The sequence below is a fragment of the Populus nigra genome, chromosome 4 (genome assembly GCF_951802175.1).
Source record: "Populus nigra chromosome 4, ddPopNigr1.1, whole genome shotgun sequence".
Classification (NCBI taxonomy): domain Eukaryota; kingdom Viridiplantae; phylum Streptophyta; class Magnoliopsida; order Malpighiales; family Salicaceae; genus Populus; species Populus nigra.
Window position 1 is genome coordinate 5,526,732 of NC_084855.1, and position 19,921 is coordinate 5,546,652.

The 19,921-nt window shown below is 35.4% G+C and overlaps 2 protein-coding genes across 6 annotated transcripts; both read right to left on the minus strand.

Moving 5' to 3' along the window:
* Positions 1-182: 182 nt before the first annotated feature.
* Positions 183-7,179, minus strand: LOC133691963 (NAD kinase 2, chloroplastic-like). 4 transcript variants are annotated; one of them, XM_062112593.1, is made up of 8 exons: positions 6,689-7,172; positions 3,721-5,634; positions 2,213-2,334; positions 1,970-2,111; positions 1,644-1,868; positions 1,326-1,400; positions 751-852; positions 183-666 (listed from the first exon to the last, which is right to left on the minus strand). In XM_062112593.1, exons 1-8 carry the CDS (start codon positions 6,914-6,916, stop codon positions 463-465), a joined length of 3,012 nt encoding a protein of 1,003 aa, XP_061968577.1. In that variant the 5' UTR covers positions 6,917-7,172; the 3' UTR covers positions 183-462. The 4 variants fall into 4 exon arrangements, with proteins under 4 accessions (XP_061968577.1, XP_061968576.1, XP_061968579.1 ...); XM_062112592.1 differs by having other exon boundaries at positions 3,721-5,664; positions 6,689-7,166; XM_062112595.1 differs by having other exon boundaries at positions 3,721-5,656; positions 6,689-6,830.
* Positions 7,180-9,054: 1,875 nt separating this feature from the next.
* Positions 9,055-16,329, minus strand: LOC133692648 (ubinuclein-1). Of its 2 annotated transcripts, none has more exons than XM_062113740.1 (13): positions 15,856-16,326; positions 15,587-15,673; positions 15,357-15,449; positions 15,138-15,214; positions 13,534-14,146; positions 12,904-13,003; positions 12,698-12,807; positions 12,492-12,575; positions 11,693-11,818; positions 10,901-11,038; positions 10,745-10,792; positions 10,290-10,391; positions 9,055-9,732 (listed from the first exon to the last, which is right to left on the minus strand). In XM_062113740.1, the coding sequence occupies exons 1-13, from the start codon at positions 16,105-16,107 to the stop codon at positions 9,256-9,258; spliced, it is 2,307 nt and encodes a 768-aa protein (XP_061969724.1). In that variant the 5' UTR covers positions 16,108-16,326; the 3' UTR covers positions 9,055-9,255. The 2 variants fall into 2 exon arrangements, with proteins under 2 accessions (XP_061969724.1, XP_061969725.1); XM_062113741.1 differs by having other exon boundaries at positions 9,707-9,732; positions 10,290-10,413; positions 15,856-16,329.
* Positions 16,330-19,921: the final 3,592 nt, after the last annotated feature.

The window sequence follows — 19,921 nt, forward strand, 5'->3', positions numbered from 1 at the left end:
CAAACTTTCGATACTAAGCCAGTATAATATCCACTCTGCCTTAGCGGCTTGCGCTTTTAAAGTTTGTTAATACATTGTGCTTCTTACTCTCTCCTAGACATTCCAACGCAGTAATAAACAAACATATCAATATATGTAATAAAATTTATTAACAGAGTATGAGCAACCAAGCATAGAGAATGTAAGTCCAGCAAAGATTGAATGATTATATTTCTACTACCAATAATCGTTGATGGTATATACTTACAATTGTCAATAACATGTTAAAAAATAGAAGGAAAAAATGGCAAACCCTATCCTCATGTGGGAGTCAATGTTGGTTAGGTCTCATGAATAGTAATTGCCAACTTTACGTTAGATTTTCTTTGTTAATTCTAATTTACAGTCTGTACAGAAATTTACACAAACCTCGATCCTGGGTAGAAAATGAAGCAGGTTTCTCTCCACTCTTCATTTTGAGCTTCAAAGGGCCTTCTGATCTAGCCTCTCGTTCCAGTTTAGGCAGCGGACCAAGCTGTGAAACCAATCGCCTGTTTGATCAGATTTGTTGACTGTTGGAAGTGGGTGCTGGCTCATAGATATCCGGACTGAATCCCCTCTTGAGAGCTGCTGCCTCCTCTTCCCATCAAAAGAAACCCATGCATTACTTCGAGCATCCTCTGGAATCTGTTTGGTCAGCAATTATGAATCCTCTAGCTGAAGAATATAACAGAAAGAAATATGATTGCAAAATATGAGCCTTTAATTTACCTTTAATTCAAGTCTCGCAGAATCTGGAAGTATGACTGGCCTAAATGAGAGAGAATGCGGGCAGATAGGGGTAAACAGCATGCAAGGAACATTTGGATGCACCTGATCCAGTATACACATCATTACACAGATGATGATGCTAATTGAAAGTGACCAGAAATAGCAATAACCACAGGGAACATATTTAGACCACGTTTGTATCAAAGGTTCTGATGAAAGGGAGAGGAATAAGTCCTCAATCTTGTTTGCTAATTTTTTTTTGCAAGGGAAAAATGGATTGATTGATGGAGGATTGAGATTTTCCATAACATCGTGTTATGGATTAAAAAAATGGGTGAAAGAAGAAGATGGATAAATATTGCAAAATCCAACTATCATACAGCAAGCTTCAGTCAGATTTCTCAAAAATATTCTCTAGCAATTCTTAAGAATACCCTGACACATTCATACAACCCCCAAACATCATATCGAGGCTTGAAAACCTAAAATAATGTAAGAAATCTCATCTAAGAGTAGATAACTATCAGGATGCTAAACAATAAGAAATGCAAGTAACACTCAAAAGGACAATTTACCATGGAACCTCCAGCAGATGTGGAATAAGCAGTACTTCCTGTAGGTGTAGCCACTATGACTCCATCACCTTGCACCTAGAAGAAAAGGTATTCATTAAAATAAGTGCAGATATATCACTGAAGATATTAAAAAAATTTATATGCCATGTATATGTTTAAACGTTCAGAATGTGAAATGTTCATTGCTGTAGAAAAAAAAATACAACTTAATATGTTCTAGGGGCCAAGATAGGTAGGTTTTGCCCCTTGAGCAATAATTGAGGGCAGAATACAAGAAAGTGAGTTTGTGTCATTAAGGCATGATATTGCCCAATTCACCTTGGTTATAAGTCGGTCATGCTCATAGCATTCAATCTTGGAAAGATATGGATTAGAACCCCGATCAACAACCACCTCATTTAAGATATCAAATACTTTCCCGGGCACTGCTTTACCATTGCGAAAGATTTCGCACCGAAGGCGCATTCTAAGAGTTATATAAACACCGTCCAAGGTGTTATTCCCATGGATAACCTGTCTCAAGTCCTGCCTGTAGTCTTCAAACTATATTAAAAAGAAAGAACAAAAAGGCAGCAGTCAAGTAAATGGTTGCTTATAAGAGCATCAAAACACCATTAACAATACACGAGTCATATCAAACTTACATAATGGGAAGTCAGAAATCCAAGAGATCCAAGATTAAAGGACACAACAGGTGGAAACGCCCCTCGAAATAAATTTGATGCGTGTAATATAACCCCATCTCCTCCCAAGCAAGCCACGAAATCAACCATCTCATGAAGATCACTGCATCAAGAAATGCATATAAAACCAGAGAGGCATTTAGAACATTAAAATATACATCAATGTCATTGCTTGTTTTGATCTCAATTCCCAACTTTCAGTACCTGGTATCTTGACTATAAAAGGTCTGAACAAATCCAAACCCTGGAATTCTAGCAAATATGTCATGAACGTCAGGTTCAACAAGAACATTCATTTTCTCTTGGTGGTACAAGAAGGAGGCAACCTGCACATTGGACAGGAAAGCCAGTTAGAATTACTACACATGAATAAAATGATTTCGGTGGTACTCATAAGTCATAACCACAAAAGTTATGAAAATACTTTCTAGAGTTAATCCCTGCATCAATTTTCCATTCTCATTTCTCAGCACCCATTTGGCCCTGTAGGACCCGTAAACTGTTTCCCCTATGGGTATCCCTCTGCATTCATGTTCAACCAACCAGGGATAGTACAGGATGGATACTGATTTCCTTCAACATTTACCAAGCATTGAGTTATGAACTCAATGGACAATGTTTGTCTTAAAGAAGATGTAACACAAAGCAATCAAAGGTGATGTAGAGAACAGATTAATCCAAGCGACAGGGCTTCATTTGTGTTTTTATGTTCTCATAATTTTGGCAAATGTAATCTTTAAGGCTTCGTTTGAAAGAAATTTGACTCTAGAATACCCAGAGCAGGGGCAAGCACTCAAAAAAAAAAAATTATCCAAACCAATTCTGATAATAAATTTTTAAATTTTTTGGAGAATCAGTAATTTGGACCTGAAATTTATTTGGGGTTATTCAGATAAAACAAAGAAAACTTCAGGTTACCCAAATTATATGTTCTGTTTATTGTTATTTATTTTTAAAATTTTAAAATTAATGGGTTGTAATTTTCCTTGAACATTATTTTCGTAGTCAAAACTTTTATTGAACCTAATTTCATCTAGTTAATTGAAAATTTTTAAGGAATTTTGGGTAAAAACAAATTAATTGGGTGGTGAATAAAACATTTGGATAATTTGGGAGACCTGAATGACCTGAATTGTTTGATGGGGTAAAAACATTCAGGTAAAAGGAAAAAAAAATTCTGGTGATTACCCAAAATAGAAATGTTTTACCCGAATTACATGAATGCTCACCACTACTGACCGGGAGACACTTGACTTTGGATGGATGAGACTGTAACAGCTTATGTTGATTTTCTCCATTCCACAGTGGAAATTTTCCAAATTTAGAATGAGAATTAAGAAAAACCAATGTGAAATATACTGGATGAAAATTCAAATAAAATCTTGATTTATTTTTTATTACTATTCAAATCCTTTGATCCCAAGAAATTTTTTATGCATACAAGATTAAACAATGACTTTCTACCAGCTATAAGTAACCTTCACCTCTCTGGAACAAATGCCAGTGAGATTAGACTTTGAACAGAGAAAAAAGGAGTCATATATATATATATATATATCCAATACTCAGAGTCAAAGGTTGAACCATCAGATTCAACACAAAATAAAACTTGGAACAATATCTACACAATCATGGTTTCATAAATCACTAGAGTAACAAGAAGGCAATTTTCAGGGAATTTGGCACAAATTAAGGATATTTTTGAACTGTACCTCTTTTGCTTCTTCCAAGAGTTCTTGCCCCAGCTTCTTCAACAATAGTACTGTCTTTGGCATGGATTTCCACATAAGCATCTGTTGCTGGGTGCTAGGATGAGTGAAGGCCAGGGAAGATTCTGTAACCTGCTCTCTGGTGCAGGAGAATCCATCTGTCCGCACAAGAAACATCTCTGCTTTCCTTCTTGACTGCACCCTTACAACACCAGTTGCAGAAGCACACATGTTTCCTTCAATTGTGCACAAGTCATCATCACTGGAGGATAAGTAAGCAACACCATTGTTTTCACCACCATCCTTGATTGATGCGCGTGCAAGATGCTCAGTTAAATTCTCAACCACAGTGGTAGAGACATTGTTTCCAGTCATGAAACGCCTCTCCCCTCCACTAAATACACCCATGCCTGAACCAGCAGAAGCATCACTGCTGCCATTCAGATGCTTGTCACTGTCAGCAGGTGAGCTCTGAGGCTTTGAAGATGCCATTTTACCACTGACCAATCCATTGGATCTTTTTGCCTCCACGAACCTTGACTCAGGATCAGTACCATCAACTTTCTGGAATGTCTCAACACTTGCCGTTCTAGAAACATGCAACTTTTCAAACCCTTTCAACTGATAATTAGAGTATGCTGGAGGTTTGAATTTTTTACTTCTGAAAAATTTGGACATCTCTGCTTTGGAAAAGAAATTGCAAGGAGGAACCTGAGCCTTCAGAGGGTCAGCTTCCATGGATATGTTTGCAACAGATCCTACCTTGTTTTCTACCGTTTCTAATGGAATAGAATCTTGAACAGAGGCATGGACATTGTATGTCTCATTAATGCTCTGACCATTTTCATCCTTTGGAGAGACAGCTCCATTAGATAATCCATTTGAACCGTGACGTTTATTCAAAGTCTCCGACAGAGATCCATTTTCCTGTCTGGGGTGGGACCCCCCTCCAATGAAGGAAGGTCCCTGCCTTCCTCCCTTTTCATTTGTATCTTGTAGTCCCTTGTCTCTTGGAGTGGTGATCAGAGATGCACTGCGAGTCATATACTGCCTCCATCTGGAGACCATAGCGGAAGTTCTCCGTACTCCTTCCTTGCTGTGGAGATATATGGGCTTTTTGCTGCTATCTGAAACCAAAGATGCAAACTTTTCAACCTGCTCCATTGATGGAGCTGTCCTATCTTCAACATCAATTTTAATCAGTTCAACTTTCCCAGCTGCAATAGCATCATCTACCGCTGCTTTGTAGAAGTTATCCTTAATAATTTCTGCTCTAAGATCTACAATGGTCTTGAATCCTCTCTCCAGCAACCAATTTAAACCTTCCTCCGTTACCTGCCCACCCATCCAAAATGCAAACTCGGAATTTTTGGAGATTATGTCTTCTCTAGAAGTGGAGAAATAAACAGCATTCCAATTTGCAAACAGCATATGACAAGGATAATCATCACGACGGGGGAACCCAGAATCATAGCATACATTCTTCAGCCTCTGCAGTTTCCTCCATACATCCAGGCTTCGATCATCGTCAGGTGTCAAAAAGTTTTCAAGAGCAACATGCAAACTCTCACAACACCTTTTCATCTCACTCCTGAAAATGGCTAGTGGTGGGAGTTTACCCTCCATCGCACTTACTTCTGCAGCCCGAAAGGAATTCATGATGGAAGATCTTCCAGAAAGAACATCTTCTCTTCCTTTGTTCAAAAGCGATAGGATGCAGCCAAGCACGGGTACTATTTTATCTTCCAATAATGGCTTTTCCTCTGACGGAAAATCATAAGAAATTTTACACTCCCCAGTCAATGGATTGCATAATGTATCCATCAATGCAGCATGAAGCCGTTCAGCTGCTCTAAATATTCTACAATAAGCCTCGACTTCTGCAATGTCCCCGGGAACTGGACCAATCCAAGGCAACTGTGATAGATCATGAGACTGGCTGATGTTCTAATTAAAATAAATCTTTGTCAGTCTATACTATAGTTGCCTTTCCTAAATCATTAAATCACCATCTTTCTATCAACCATACAGATTAAACAAAAATTAATCAAGAATCAAAATACAAAGGTGGAAATAATCTAACATACCTGGAAAATGAGAAAAAATGTTCTTGTTGATGCAGATGAATTGATAAAAAGGGAAATACCAACACCTTTTAGGATGTGAATGTAAAAATGCAAGAGGGTGACCACAGGCAGTAAGAAAAGTTGATTATGACAGTAGAAATAGCTGGAGAAGGGAGCACAATATTAGTTCCCACTTCTGTTACCCAAACCCATGATCAAGTTTTCAAATTTGGTTTTTCTAATCTGGTAGACTTCCGACTAGAGAAGTTGCCCTGGTATAGTATCATGGGGTTGTGACGAGTTAACCAAAGGATCTACTTCTAACTCATTGTACACTTTTGCCATTTCAAGTCTACAACTATATTTAAAGCCTGGAATGTCTGTTGGAAAGAAGTAAAAACAGATAATCACGTAAGAAGCTCCTCTTTTTAATTGTTTCCGAGCAAAATTCTGGCTTTCTCTCACACTTTCGAAGACAAATAGCTTAACAACATTATTGTTTCAATCATGATTATACTTAGCAGTATAATTAAGAGTTACAGAATCAAGGTAATTGCAATTCTGAATTCAACAAGCATGCATAAGAAAACTCAGTTCCAACTAGTCAGCAGTTTTCCTTTTGAGAAACTACGTAAACAGTCCGCAAAGTGTCAATCAAATTATGAAACTGGATCGAACTAGATAAAAATCTATTAGCTGATCCGAGAGTTTCTTCGATGTATGCACCATCAAATCTTTGCATGGAAAAGTTTCCAGGTCCCCTGGTATCAAACAATTATTTTAATTTTGCTCTCAGGAAAATAAGAACAACGAAACTCGTTTCTCTCTGGGGCATACAATCGAATAAAATAGACCAAATACACGAAAAGATCGAGAAGAATTCATAAAGTGAGAAAGAGAGTGACCTTAGAGTCCAAACCCAAGTTCACAGAGAGAGACTTGGATAACTCCGCGCTGACGACAAACTTAAGCTTTCTCTTTAACCTCTCCTTTCTTTGCAACTCAAACCCAAAACCCACCAGTTTGGTGTCTCTGTTATTGAGCTTGAAGGAGCACGAACATGACGATAATATTCCGGCGACCGTAGATAACCTATTCATGATGACAGGCACATGGAAGAGACATAGCACCATGTGCGTGAATTTTTGGTTGTTTTTATTTTTTCTATGGGTCTGTCATCTGCGTATAAAGTGTGATATTTGATAGTTGAACATTATTTCTTTGAGGATAATAATAATCGAGAATTGAGAAAATGATGGCGCTGGCGTTGTGGATATAAAATGGCCGCTCAGAATTTTGACAACTATTAAGATTTTGGAGTGATATTATTGGTCGGCTTTTGGAGTTTGTGGTGATGGAATTTTTGCCTTCTTTATTCTCTCTTTTAGAGTTCCTGTCTTGTTACGTACGGATGCTAGTTTTTGTTTTTAAAAATCTTAGGAATTAAGCTCAGCTACGAAAAAAAAGTAATATTAATAATTCATAGATAAAATTAGTCTTGATTGGTATCTAAATTATAAAGAAAATATCTTAATCATTGAAAATATCTTAAGATGGACTGAATAAAAGGAATATTTATGTCGGTTATAAAAGAATCGGTTTATTTTTATATTTTAAAAGTATTTTAAAATAAATTTAAAAAATATTTTTTTAATATTTTTACATCGTTTTATTAATGTACTGATATTAAAAAAATTAAAATAAAAAAAAATATTATTTCAATATATTTTTAATTTATAAATATTTAAAAAATAATTGTTATTACGGTATCAAACTATATCTATTTAGATAGTTTCATGCATAGTTATTAAACCCGGTTCGGGAATTGATCCGGTCAAAGAGCCGGGTTCCGGGTTTTATGGGTTAACCCGGGTCAAATTTTTTTTGATAATATTATTAAACCTAACTAGGTTAATTTTAAATATTTTTAATTTAATTTTTAACTAGCTCAAATTTCTAATTAAATTATACGGAAACTAGCTTAAATAAACTGATCGATTTTATAGGTTCAAATATAATTTTAATAACTGGTAAAAACATGATTTATTTAAAAAAAAATAAGATAATAATTTTTTTAAAAAAAGTATTGAGGCAGTAACATATTAAATAGATCTCAATCCTCTTGCGACTCGTGTTATATACTTTATTGAGTTTAATAAATTTTTTATATATTATTTTTATCTAATTATATAATAAAAAAATAATATATAATGGATCCCATATTTAAAAAAAAAAAAAAAAGAGTTTTTTAGTAAATTTTACTTACCGTAGTCGATCCTTCAGTAAAAATCAACTGTCCTTTTTTGTTTCAAGGGGGGCCTCAAGCCCAAACAAAACTGCAAGACCTAAAATCTCCGACACTGTCCAGTCTCTGATAAGCAGCTCCTCAATAAAAACTTCCAGCGTTTTCTTCTCTTACAATTTTCTCTCTTGATATCTATATTCATGTCTTTAGGTGGAGCGCCTCCACAGGTCACCCAAGGCCTAATTAAATCAGCAAACGACATATCTCGCAAGTCCACCGGAGTGCGTAAGAGGGCTTTAGGAAATCACTCCAGGCCAGCTTCATCGACATGGAACGAAATGCCTTTAATGGGCTTAGTGTAAAACGAAGCCTTTCTACAGCGAGTCCAGAGATAAAATCATAAATAAAAAAAATAAGCCCACATTTTTCAATGCTAAATATCTGGTAAAAAATTATAATGGCAGATCAAATGGTGTATTTTGATCTTGATTTTTTTAATTTTTTTTTTCAAATATGATACCTGCTCACTTGATTTTTATTTTTGATTTTGATTCTTTTGTGAATTTGTTGCCTTAGAAATCTTTTATTTTACCCTTTAGTTTAATATTTGATGATATTTAAAATTTTAACACTCAATATTTTAATTTTTAATTTTTATTCTTAGTTATTTTATTAAATTTTAATTTCATCGTTAAATTTATAATTTTGATTTTTTTTAACTTCATTCCTCGGATTTGCTAGTATTTTTTTATTCATTAACAAATTTTGTTATTTTATCTTTCACCGTTCGCAAGCCTCTGTTTCAGTTCAAAAGCAGCAGACCAGTAGAGATTTAACTCAATAGCAAAACAGAACCCCAATTCATCCATCTGACCAAACAAGAGTCTGCTCTGAAGGTCAGACATCACCGCTAACCACTATCAACTACTAGCAACGGACCAAACTAGATAGCAAGAAAGGGAAAGAACTCGAACGAAAGGGGCAACGAGAACAGAAAGACTAAAACTTACGCCTCAAAGCAAGGGATTTTGCACAAGCAATCTGCATCTCTTATTTGAGATGAGATGATACTTCAAGCCACGACTCTTCAAACAGCACAATTTAATTACAAAAATGGTATCGATCAGCTGGTCAGAATTGATGACGCCTGCTGGGAAGAAAAAGAAAAGCACTAATGTTATACAATCACTTCTTTGGTGTAAACATCCTAATTGAACTATCATTAAGTCAGCTCGACGGTTCGAAGCTTGGAGGGGCAGATGATTGAAGGTTTAACTTTTGGGGAAGACCAGATGCATGCTTAAGAGACTTGTGTCTTTCCCCGCTAGATTGAGGATGCAACTTCTCTGAACGGGGATGAGGTCCATCCAACTCTTGTTCCGGCTTCCTCTTTACCTTCTTCTTTGGCAAAGCACCATCAACTCCCATCTTTGCCCCATCCATGGAATTGCTTGAACTTCCTTTTGGTTTCTCTTGTTTTAGCTTGTCCAATACAAGACCGTTTGCTGAAGGACTAGGAAACTGAACAGCTGCTGCTATGGAATTGGGAACCGGCTTACGAGCTAAGGCCAAAACAGGACCAACCATATCAGTGGCCAACCTTTCTTGCACATGTTGTGGCTGAGCAACTGAACCAGACTCAATTCTAACACCCTCCTCTTGTTTAGGAGTCAACATCTTTTTACTCTTTATTTTATCTTGATCCTAAAAATAACAAATAAAAGGGGGGCGGGGGGATCACCATCAGCATCCCCAGAAAAAAAGCAGAAGATGCACGGGATTTCAGCGTATTTCAGAGAAAGGGCCAACAGAATTGGAGGTACCAAAAGACAGAAAAAAAAACTCCCAATAATAAGAAGCAAAGGTCCTTGAAATGATAAAACAGTGCGCATCACCAATTCCACTATCTAAAATCTACAAACCACCGTAGATGTAACACGTTCCACTGACCACTATACTTAATGACAAATAAAAACCCCGGTGTGAGTCTACATATAGCAAATTTTAGTCAATTTAGATGGCTTTTTGGAACCCTGAAATGCCAATCACTTCATAAATCACAGCTCACCATAGCATAGTCTATTGACATGATTAGAATTGTGAATTAAGTCTTATCAATCAAGACATCGTTACAGTTCTATGAATAAAAAAAAGAAGCATCTAGGAAAGGTAACTTTCAAGTTTCAAATATGAGATGAGGTTCTGGGATTTGGGGGGGGTGGGGGGGTGTGGGGGTTGTTAGATATGAGGGACTTGCATACCTTATTTCTGATGTACATAACCCTCCGTCTCTCTTTCGCCCTACATATTGCACGCTTGATCCCATGGTTGTCCATAAGACCACTTGGCCACAACTGAGCAAGCTGAATCACAGATGGGAATAGACTGTGAAAAGCATATCAGAGAAAAACAAAGTAGATTTTAATTAGTGTTCACATACAAAAATATCAGCACAAGACACACGTTGCCAGAAGGACAAAGAAGTTCAAGAACTAGGTGATATCAGAGCTTTAAGGGGCATATGACTTGAAGAAAATGAATACAGACTGGTCCAACCATTTAGTTCAAAAAGAAAAAAGAACCATGAAAGCTAGTATCAACAACCTGTTAGCAAAACTTTAGAAAAGAGTGAGGAAGCAGTTGCTCCATTTCATTTAAAAATACATTTGGCAAATGAAAGCATAAAGAAACATGTACAAGGAAAAGAAAGCACAACCTCCACATATAACTTTCTGACTTGTGGACCTGAATCTTCATCCAATCCCTAGAATCATTCAAAGTCAGAGCAAAACATGAGAAAGATTGAGAAAAAGATTTCCACAAAAAAAATAATAATAATAATCAAGGCATGGCATTCCGAGCAGGTATATACCTCAACAAAAAGGTCATAGAGATCACAAATTTTATCCTCCAACACAGCATCCATGCTAAATTTCTTTTTCAGGCCCCCTCTTTCATCAGATACCATTTCTTGAAAATCATCAGACGCTCCAGCTTGTTGAACTAATGCCTGAAATCATTGGATCAATTATACTGTATTTAAAAAGCAATAAGAGTATTCGCATGCAATAGTCAACGAACTTTCATACTTCCATCAATATGACGCCGTCAAAGACAATATAAACTAATAATCGAATAAATCAAGATTTTCAAATGCCAAAGCACTACTATGGAATTGATATATGATAAGAGAACCACTGATCAGCATTTAACATGGTCCATACCCAAAAAAAATAAAGAATGATGATTCATACATAAAACAACAAAGATGGGTATGGAAATATGAAAAAAAATAAAAACATAGATCCAAATGCCAAGAATAGAAAAAATGACCCTAAATCATATTTGAAAAGTATTTAGTGCACTTGTGTCATCAGAATAAAGGCTTTGTAAAGTAGCCTATTCCAAATGGAAGTGTTGTATATATGCAGGGAGGGAGGGAGGGAGGGAGGGGGAGAGGGAGAGGGAGAGGGAGTGGGGAGAGGCCAAGGTCCTAAGAAAACTACTTATTCAACTCGGTCCAGTTTCATCTACCATGGATGTGTAGGTAATAATAATCTCCAGCAAAAAGAGCATTGTACCTAAATGCCCTACGTAACACTTCTGAATGCCAGTCTGAGTGTGTGAGAGATAGAGATAGAGATACAGAAATGTATCAACATACATTAGACTCCACAGAGGGGATGCATGTCATAATCATCTCAGCGACCTCCTTCTTTATCTGTTGAAACCTGTCATCTTTCTCCTGCTTTGCTGACAAACCTGTGTTAATCATTATTTTCAAGTTTCTCTGCAGCAAAAAAAACCAACTGCATCATGTTGTGCTCAACAAATTACTACCATGTTATCTGGAAACATTGTTTTAGGCCAAGGTGCATAAAGACAGCAACAATAACACAGACTTCATTCTCATTCACGCTAACAATTACTACCATGTTATCATTTAGGCTATCATATTGCTATCACAGTAACATAGAGAGGCTTGAGTGGCCATAGAAACTCTTCCAACGGCCAACAGATAAGGTGATGTGACTCAAGAACCAAAACAATCAACTAGTTAAGCCTGTGTTTTAGTGGTCTTTCATATCAAGGCGTCTTGTTCTTGATTGTGTGATTTGATCATTCCATCTGTAAATAAACTTTCTTTCATCTAAAAAACAGAAAATTGTTCATTATATTCAGTAGTATTAAAATGAAATGTAGTGGTGACTTAAAACTTATTTCCCAGATTCAGTTCTTCAGTATTTTCAAAACAAAAGAAGAACGTGAGAGGATTTAAAGCACCAAACAGCCAACTTAATCCTATATCCACAAGGAGCAGCAACCACAACCATCTCCCGTCAACTAGTTGGAGATATCACAGATGAGAATTGTGGTTGCAATCAGGAGAGGGAGGGAGGAGAAGAGGGAGAGCAATGCAGCCGTAATTAAGAATGAAGTCTTCAGTTTCTACAAGAAGATACCTTCAGTGTTCTAAGCTGAATTAAGTGACCAAGAATACTCATGAGACGATTGAGTAACTCTTTTGACAATTTTCCCTGGCTTGCCTGTTGCAACCATTGGAAAGCAAACATTTTATATTTCTTTCCAGCCTTCATGTACAACTATCAAAAACAATTAAAAAAGAGAGAGAGATGAATAGGTTTAAAAATGTTAAGAATTCTAGTACCGCTAGTCTGGCAACTTTGGCAAGCTTCAGCTTTATTTCTGTAGGTAATCTTCTTTTAATTCCCTGGGCTGAGGCATCAGTCTCTTGATTTTCCACAGCAGGCGGTCTTGCTGTAATTTTTACACAGAAAAAGGTTTCAATCTGCAAGGAACTTCCCCATATTGTAATCATTGGGAATGGATACGTGACAAGTATTTCAAGCTTACATTCAGCAACCATCTTCTCTAACTCCCTGATAGCCTTTTCTAGCATTGAACTTTTAGGCCTGACACTAGAACCATCCTTTCTGTGGACATGTGAAGTTCTCTGAATGGTGTTACATTCAAAATCAAATCAATAACATTGAAACATTATCAAACCACCACACAAAATGCTGTAGTTTCTGTGATGAGCAAGAAATGCAGTACATGACAAAAGCCTTTAACTACAATCTCCCAGGTATAAGAAACCATGTCAGCATACAGTGAATCTGAATGGTTCTGAAATAATTTGCACATGCATGAGAGCATGTGATAGAGACTGTTTTCCGACACCATCTTCTACTCTAAGAAAAAAATAAAAACTAAAATTATTCTAAACACTTCTGCCTCAAACTCATGCAACGCAGTTTATTGCACCAATGACGATTCAAAGTTGCATCTGTCTGTAAATGTCTGATGCTTGGATTCAAAGATAGAACATCAGGAACCTCATTTCCAGATTTTGCAGAGTTGTAATGTATGGAAATCCATATCTGTCTTTAAAATAGTGCTAAATGCTAATGTCAATATCACTTTCTTTGGCAAAAATATCTCGATGCAAAAGAAATTATAAGAGAAAAAAATATGCAAACTCACTGCTGCTTGTGTGTAAATCTTGCTGTCAGAAATATTAAGATTGAGATCAGGAAGTTCACGGACCCCATTATTTTCTTTTAATCTAACTGATGGTTCAAGATCATCACCATGATTTACAGTTTTTGCTGATTGTGACTTGGGTTGCACAAAAGCACTTTTTTCATGACATTTCTGATTTGAAGATTCAGAGAATCCACTTGCATCTTTAGGTTTGCTAGTGAGGTTCTTTGGCAGGAGGCACCCAGTCTTTGGCTTTTCATTATCCGTTGTTTCTTCCAGAGATGCATAAGCATCGCCATTCAAAATTTTCACTGATAAAGATGGATCCAACTTCATTTTCGTTTCAGCAGGTTTCTTTTTGGAAGAAATTCCAGGTGAATTTGATTGATTCTGGAACTTCACATTCTCGTACTGCTCACTTATCATAGTCAAATTCTGAGAAAGGTTCAAAGAGTTCTTTCCAGGAGGCGGTGCCATCTTCTCCACAGCTGATTTTCCCAGCTTCACAAGTTTATTTGACATATGACCATCATCAGAATCATTAGGTGCCTTCAATAAATCTTTTCTTCTCCTTTTCTTTGGTTTCTCGTTAGGCAAAACAGGAGGTTCATTTCTTGCAAAAAGGAAATAAAAGAACTGAGAAAGGAGAAAAGCAAGGCATTCTTAGTATATAAATAAGGAAATACATAAACATGAGTTCTCCCTTGATATAAATAACAGAGAAAGCATTTTACACCAAGTCCACAAGATGAAGTTTCAAAGGAGCCGGCATTGCCAAGGTATTGGTTAGCTTAAGTTCCATATGATAACACATGGTTAATGATCATTTTGAAGTTGACAGCTGTCAGTGACAGGATTAACTGTATAACTCTTACTTCTATCATCAAGGTCGCTCAACATGTGAACATCTTGAAAGGCTGAAAATCTTTTGAATGTGGAAGTTTTATGCACCAGCAGTGCTTATTTAAACTGTACGATTCCACTGTAATCACTACAATACACCTAATTCAGATATGGAGCATCTTGAATGAAGCACAATCTAAAGTCAGTTTGACAGTAGACCAGACTTTGTGCTAAGAACATCTAAAACATTCCTGACTTATTGAAGCAGAAGAATCTTCATATTCTCTTCATGGAGTCAGCAATCTTGCCTGTAAGATGGTGCGAGAATTCTTCATCACACAAGTTACAAGCATAAAAAGGATTTTTCCAGATCAAACTCCAATTCAATTATGCTCCAGACCAGTCCACGTCTATATCCTTCAGTGCTATATAATACCTACTAAACAGTTAGGTCAACACCAAGTAATTGAAAGACAAGAAAGGGAGCTCCTTCTAAAAAATGCAACTATACTGTCTATATTCTACAAGTGTTGCAAGGAGTCTCCGGTCCCATTGTTCGACTTAATGCTATCTACTGCAATAATTCAGTTGAAAAGGATCCAGTTGCAATAAGATTTTTCTCAACCCTTAAAGAACAGTTTGGTGGTTTTGTGGGAAAGCAAAGACTAGCCAACAGAAAATAAGCAGACAGAGCTGTTGTTCAATAAAGCAATTTGTGGTTATTGTAGTACAAGTTATGAAAAGGTTAAGAGGTAACTCACCTGCGTTCCAGCTCCCCCCTGTTAACAAAGAAGCCATCATGTTTTATTGCTGAATTATCAACTTCAAAGTATTCATCCTGCAGAAGGAATATTTTAACGAACGATGTAAACCTCTTCATACTTAAAAAAGCCCTTTGCACAATGATAGTACTAGAAGTCACAGCCTCACGGAAATCGAAAAAGGGTTGGTGAACGTCAACTACAGTTAAAGATACCAACCAGCTCAGCATCGTCAATAAAAGAATCTTCTGTATCATACTGATCATCATCAGGAGCATCCATTAGATCCTCCTCGTCGCTACTATCCTTACCCTGTAAAGGATTCAAGTCATGTTAAAAATGAAATGCCAATTACATCTGCCTATATTCTCGTGCACATCAATTAGGACTTTGCACCTTGAACTACAAGCAAAAAGGCAATAACATGTATGGACCAAAGTATAGCATACTGTGTAAAGACGCTCAATCTTCTCGATTACAGCACTGAAACGATTCGGAGGGGGGTCATCCTTCACTTCATTCTCGGTCACTTGTGGCTAGACAAAAATTAGCAACATCAGTAAATAACTAATCCCAGCTACCAGTCACCGGTTAACTATAATATATCCAAATACATTACAACTTTAACTAGTAATTAAGACGAATAAACACACATATGCAGTGACATGTGCATGTATAATTTTATGCGATTACGTAGTGGAGATGGGAGGGGGCTTACTGGAGCAATTCGAGACTCGAGGTTAGGGTGGGCGTTAACGGGAGGAGGGTCTGGTGCGGCGGGTGCGGATCTACTATTGACCTTATTGGCGTCTTTCATAAGCTTTTTCCACGACACAAATGTCGTCTCTCCGGGTCGGAGCTCCACGGTGAATATTTGCCTGTCTCCTAATTTTACATACGACGGCGTTACCCTTGACGAGGACGATTCTCCCCCGCCTTCACCACCGCCACGACTGCTCCCTTCATCCATCGAGACAGTGCAAGGTCTGGTCAGAATTCTAGGGTATGGGATTTGAGTGAGGATTGGATAATTCAAGACTCGAGAGACATGGAAGAGGGAGATGATTGAGGAAAGGAACCCTAGGAGAGAATTTTAATTTTTTTTTGAGAGAGAGGGGGGGAGAGGAATAGTTGGGCGGGATGATGCGAAAACGGTTCTGGGGGGTTTAACTGAAGAGTGAAATATTTTCTGTTTTGGCAATTTTCTTGCGTTTTTCTTTCCCGAGCAAATTCGAGGGAGGGAAAGGGCGGGTCATAACCCGTTTTGATAAGTTTTGCCCGACCGGGTTATGGTATGGGGTCGGCTATTGGGCTTCAACTGATGAAAGTCCAGTGCTATTAGTCTTGAAAGCGGGCCTATGATAAACTAAAGTTCGGAGTTTAAAATTGCGTTTCAAATAATTTTTGAAATTTAAAATTTTTTAAAAAATTTATTTTTTATATTATTTTAAATTATTTTAATATATTAATATTAAAAATAATTTTAAAAATTAAAAAATATATATATTATTTTGATATATTTCCAAATAAAAAATACTTTAAAAAAAATAGTTACAACATTTTCAAACACCCCTTTTATATCAAAACTAAAATCAAAAATTACTTGTATGTTTATGTAAATTGTTTAATTTTACGGCTGGGTTTTGAATTGTTATGTGATTTTGTCCAATTTCACCCTAAGATTGCACTTGGTAGGAAGTAAAAATATGGAGAATTATTAGAAGATAAACTAGTTTTTATGTCCGTGTTATGCTTCGAGATACACAAAAAAAATTGAACATAAAAAAATATGGGTTTTAGAAAAAAAATTTAGTATTGTTATTAAACCTAAAGATATGATCATTTTAAAATTTATTTTCATGAGGACAAATTTTTTTTCGTAAAACAAGACTAATATATGTATTCAATAAAATAAATTGATAATTGTTTATATTAATAAATGATGACAAATTTGTTAATCTAAACCAGAGATTGAGTCATTAAACTAGGATAAAAATGCATATTATGATATATAATGTCATGTTGCATATAACTTTTCAAATTGTTTTATCTAGTTATAGAACAATAGTTTTTTAAAAAAATATAAGTGATTTTAAATAATCATAAAACATGTAATTCTTAAGTTTAAAATTAATTTTTTTATTGGCGCCTCTTTTATTTATCCTAGTGAATATAAAGTTTTAAACTGAAATCATTATTTGTGTTAAAAATATAAATTTTATTATCGTTAAATCAAGTTAAAAAATATCAAAATGTTATGTCCATATTTTATGTGTGGTTTTAAGCTAGAAAAATCATAAATGTGTTAAAATCATGTTCAAATCTATTTAAAAACTCTAAAAAATCTCGACCACCACCACCATATATATAAAACAGATAAATCAATTATTGTTTCATTGAAGTCATATTATACTTATTGATGCTCTTTTTACTTCCTTTGCCACCATATATCTTCACCTCCAAAATTCTTTATATATTCGTATGATTCTTGCGTTTTTGAACAACAATCATATTTTTACCGTTACCAATCTTGTTATTTCCAAGCTTAGTCAATGAATCATGCAATTCTCTCATAACCTTCATACAATGAACTTATATCTAGTTGTCACTCACCTTCTAATGACAACCACAATTCAAATGGTGTTTATTCCTACGATTCTTCAAGTTTAACTTAAAACTCATTGGTTGATTTAGAATAGTTCAAAAATCACTAAAAGAAGATTTATCATAATTAGATTCAAAATCACTATAATAATGTAATGTTTATCTTCACAATCAACCACAACCTTCTTGTGGTCCTTAATCAATCTAAAGTTAGGATTGAGATTCCTTCCACTCCATCCTTAGTTTGTCAATCATCACATAAAACTATAAAATCAGGTGGGTGTTTACGGACATTGTGATCGAATTTGAATAAATAACATTGCAATTAATGGTCATCGTTGAATTGATGAGAAACCTAAGGCAATTTAGTGAAGCGAGGTAGTCATGGAGCGATTATTGGTGAATTTAGGGATGATTGGGGCTAGGGTTATAGGATAATTGGGGGAATGGTGGTGGTGGAGGAGATGTTTTATGAGTTGATTTTGTTGAGGAAAGTTGAGATTCTTTTTGTGTTTTGTTGTGTTCACGGAAAGAATAATTGAAAATGTCATCAAACTATATGAGTTTTTTTTTTGTAATTGCCCCTTTTCATGTTAGATAGAGAGTAAAAAATGTCATCAAACCATATGGGTATTTTTTTGTAATTTCCCTTTTTCATGTTAGATACATAATAATCGAAAAGAAATAATCAAAACTCAAATAATAATTTATAATATTAATCAGGAATTATGTAAAAGCTAAAGAGTAAGTGAATTAGCATGATAAATTTTTTTAGAGCTAATAAAACAAAAGGAAACGAACGTAAAAAGGACATGCTCAGTGCCTAGCCCACAATAACATGTTCATGCACTTGGCTTTATTTTTTTTATTACGAGGGATCATCCAGACCTTTCTTTATTGGAAAAATAAAAATAAAGTGAACGACGCGTCATTTGTTAAGGCATATTATACCCTATTTACTTACCCAGTTTCTAGCAGCTCGGTGGTAAAAAACAGGGCATAAACTCTCTTTTAGTTTGTTGGACCAAACAATCTATTTTTCAACTATTTTTGGACATGAAAACACATGAAAAACAATATACACAACTCAATAAACTTGTAAATGCCTTTAAAGTTGTAAAAAAATAGTAAATGAAAAATCAATTTAAGACCCTATAATTTCTTAAGCCTCATCCTATTTTTTCGAGCAATTTGAAAGCTAGTGACCATCACCATTCAACTCTCATGGCTGAATGGAACATTTGAGCACCAAATTTAAACAATTTTATGGTTGAAATAACGACAACCAATCATTTTACTAAGGATAATGATGCCTTTTATTGTATTAAAAAATAAAAAGACTTAAATTTTATTGGCCAACAATATTATTTTTTTTGACCTTTAAGCTAAAAACATCATTTTATTTTTCCTAAAAATGGTAAAAAGTCACACATGCCCACAATAAAATATGTAATAACCAATGGCCATGTGAAAAGACTAAACCACCCCTAGCTCATAAACCTATGATGTTTTCCTTAAATGACAAAAAGTAATTTCACTATTGTAATGAATAGTTTTCTATGTCTGGGTATGAAGTGTTTTTCTTACGCCCTATAGATTTCTATTAATCATCGTAAACATTTTATCAACTTTCAACTCTATCTACCATTGTGGTTAACATTTTTACTTTACCACGAGTAAAAATATACTTGTAATATTCATATGTTTTTACCTTATCCTCTCACTTCGCGTTTAAACATCCGATTATAATAGCACAAGCACTAACACTATCAGCTATATTGTTGTATCCAGGCCTGCGTTACACCATAAGTCTACAATATTTCAATAAAGATGATATTTAAGTGCCACAAGTGCATCTAAAAAAAACAAATCAACGATTTGAATTATAGCCTTAACATGATCTAATAAGATGATTTTATTTTAATTAAACTATAAAAAATAGACAATAATTTTCTATGTCTGGGTATGTAGTGTTTTTCTTACGCCCTATAGATTTCTATTAATCATCGTAAACATTTTATCAACTTTCAACTTTATCTACCATTGTGGTTAACATTTTTACTTTACCACGAGTAAAAATATACTTGTAATATTCACATGTTTTTACCTTATCCTCTCACTTCGCGTTTAAACATCCGATTATAATAGCACAAGCACTAACACTATCAGCTATATTGTTG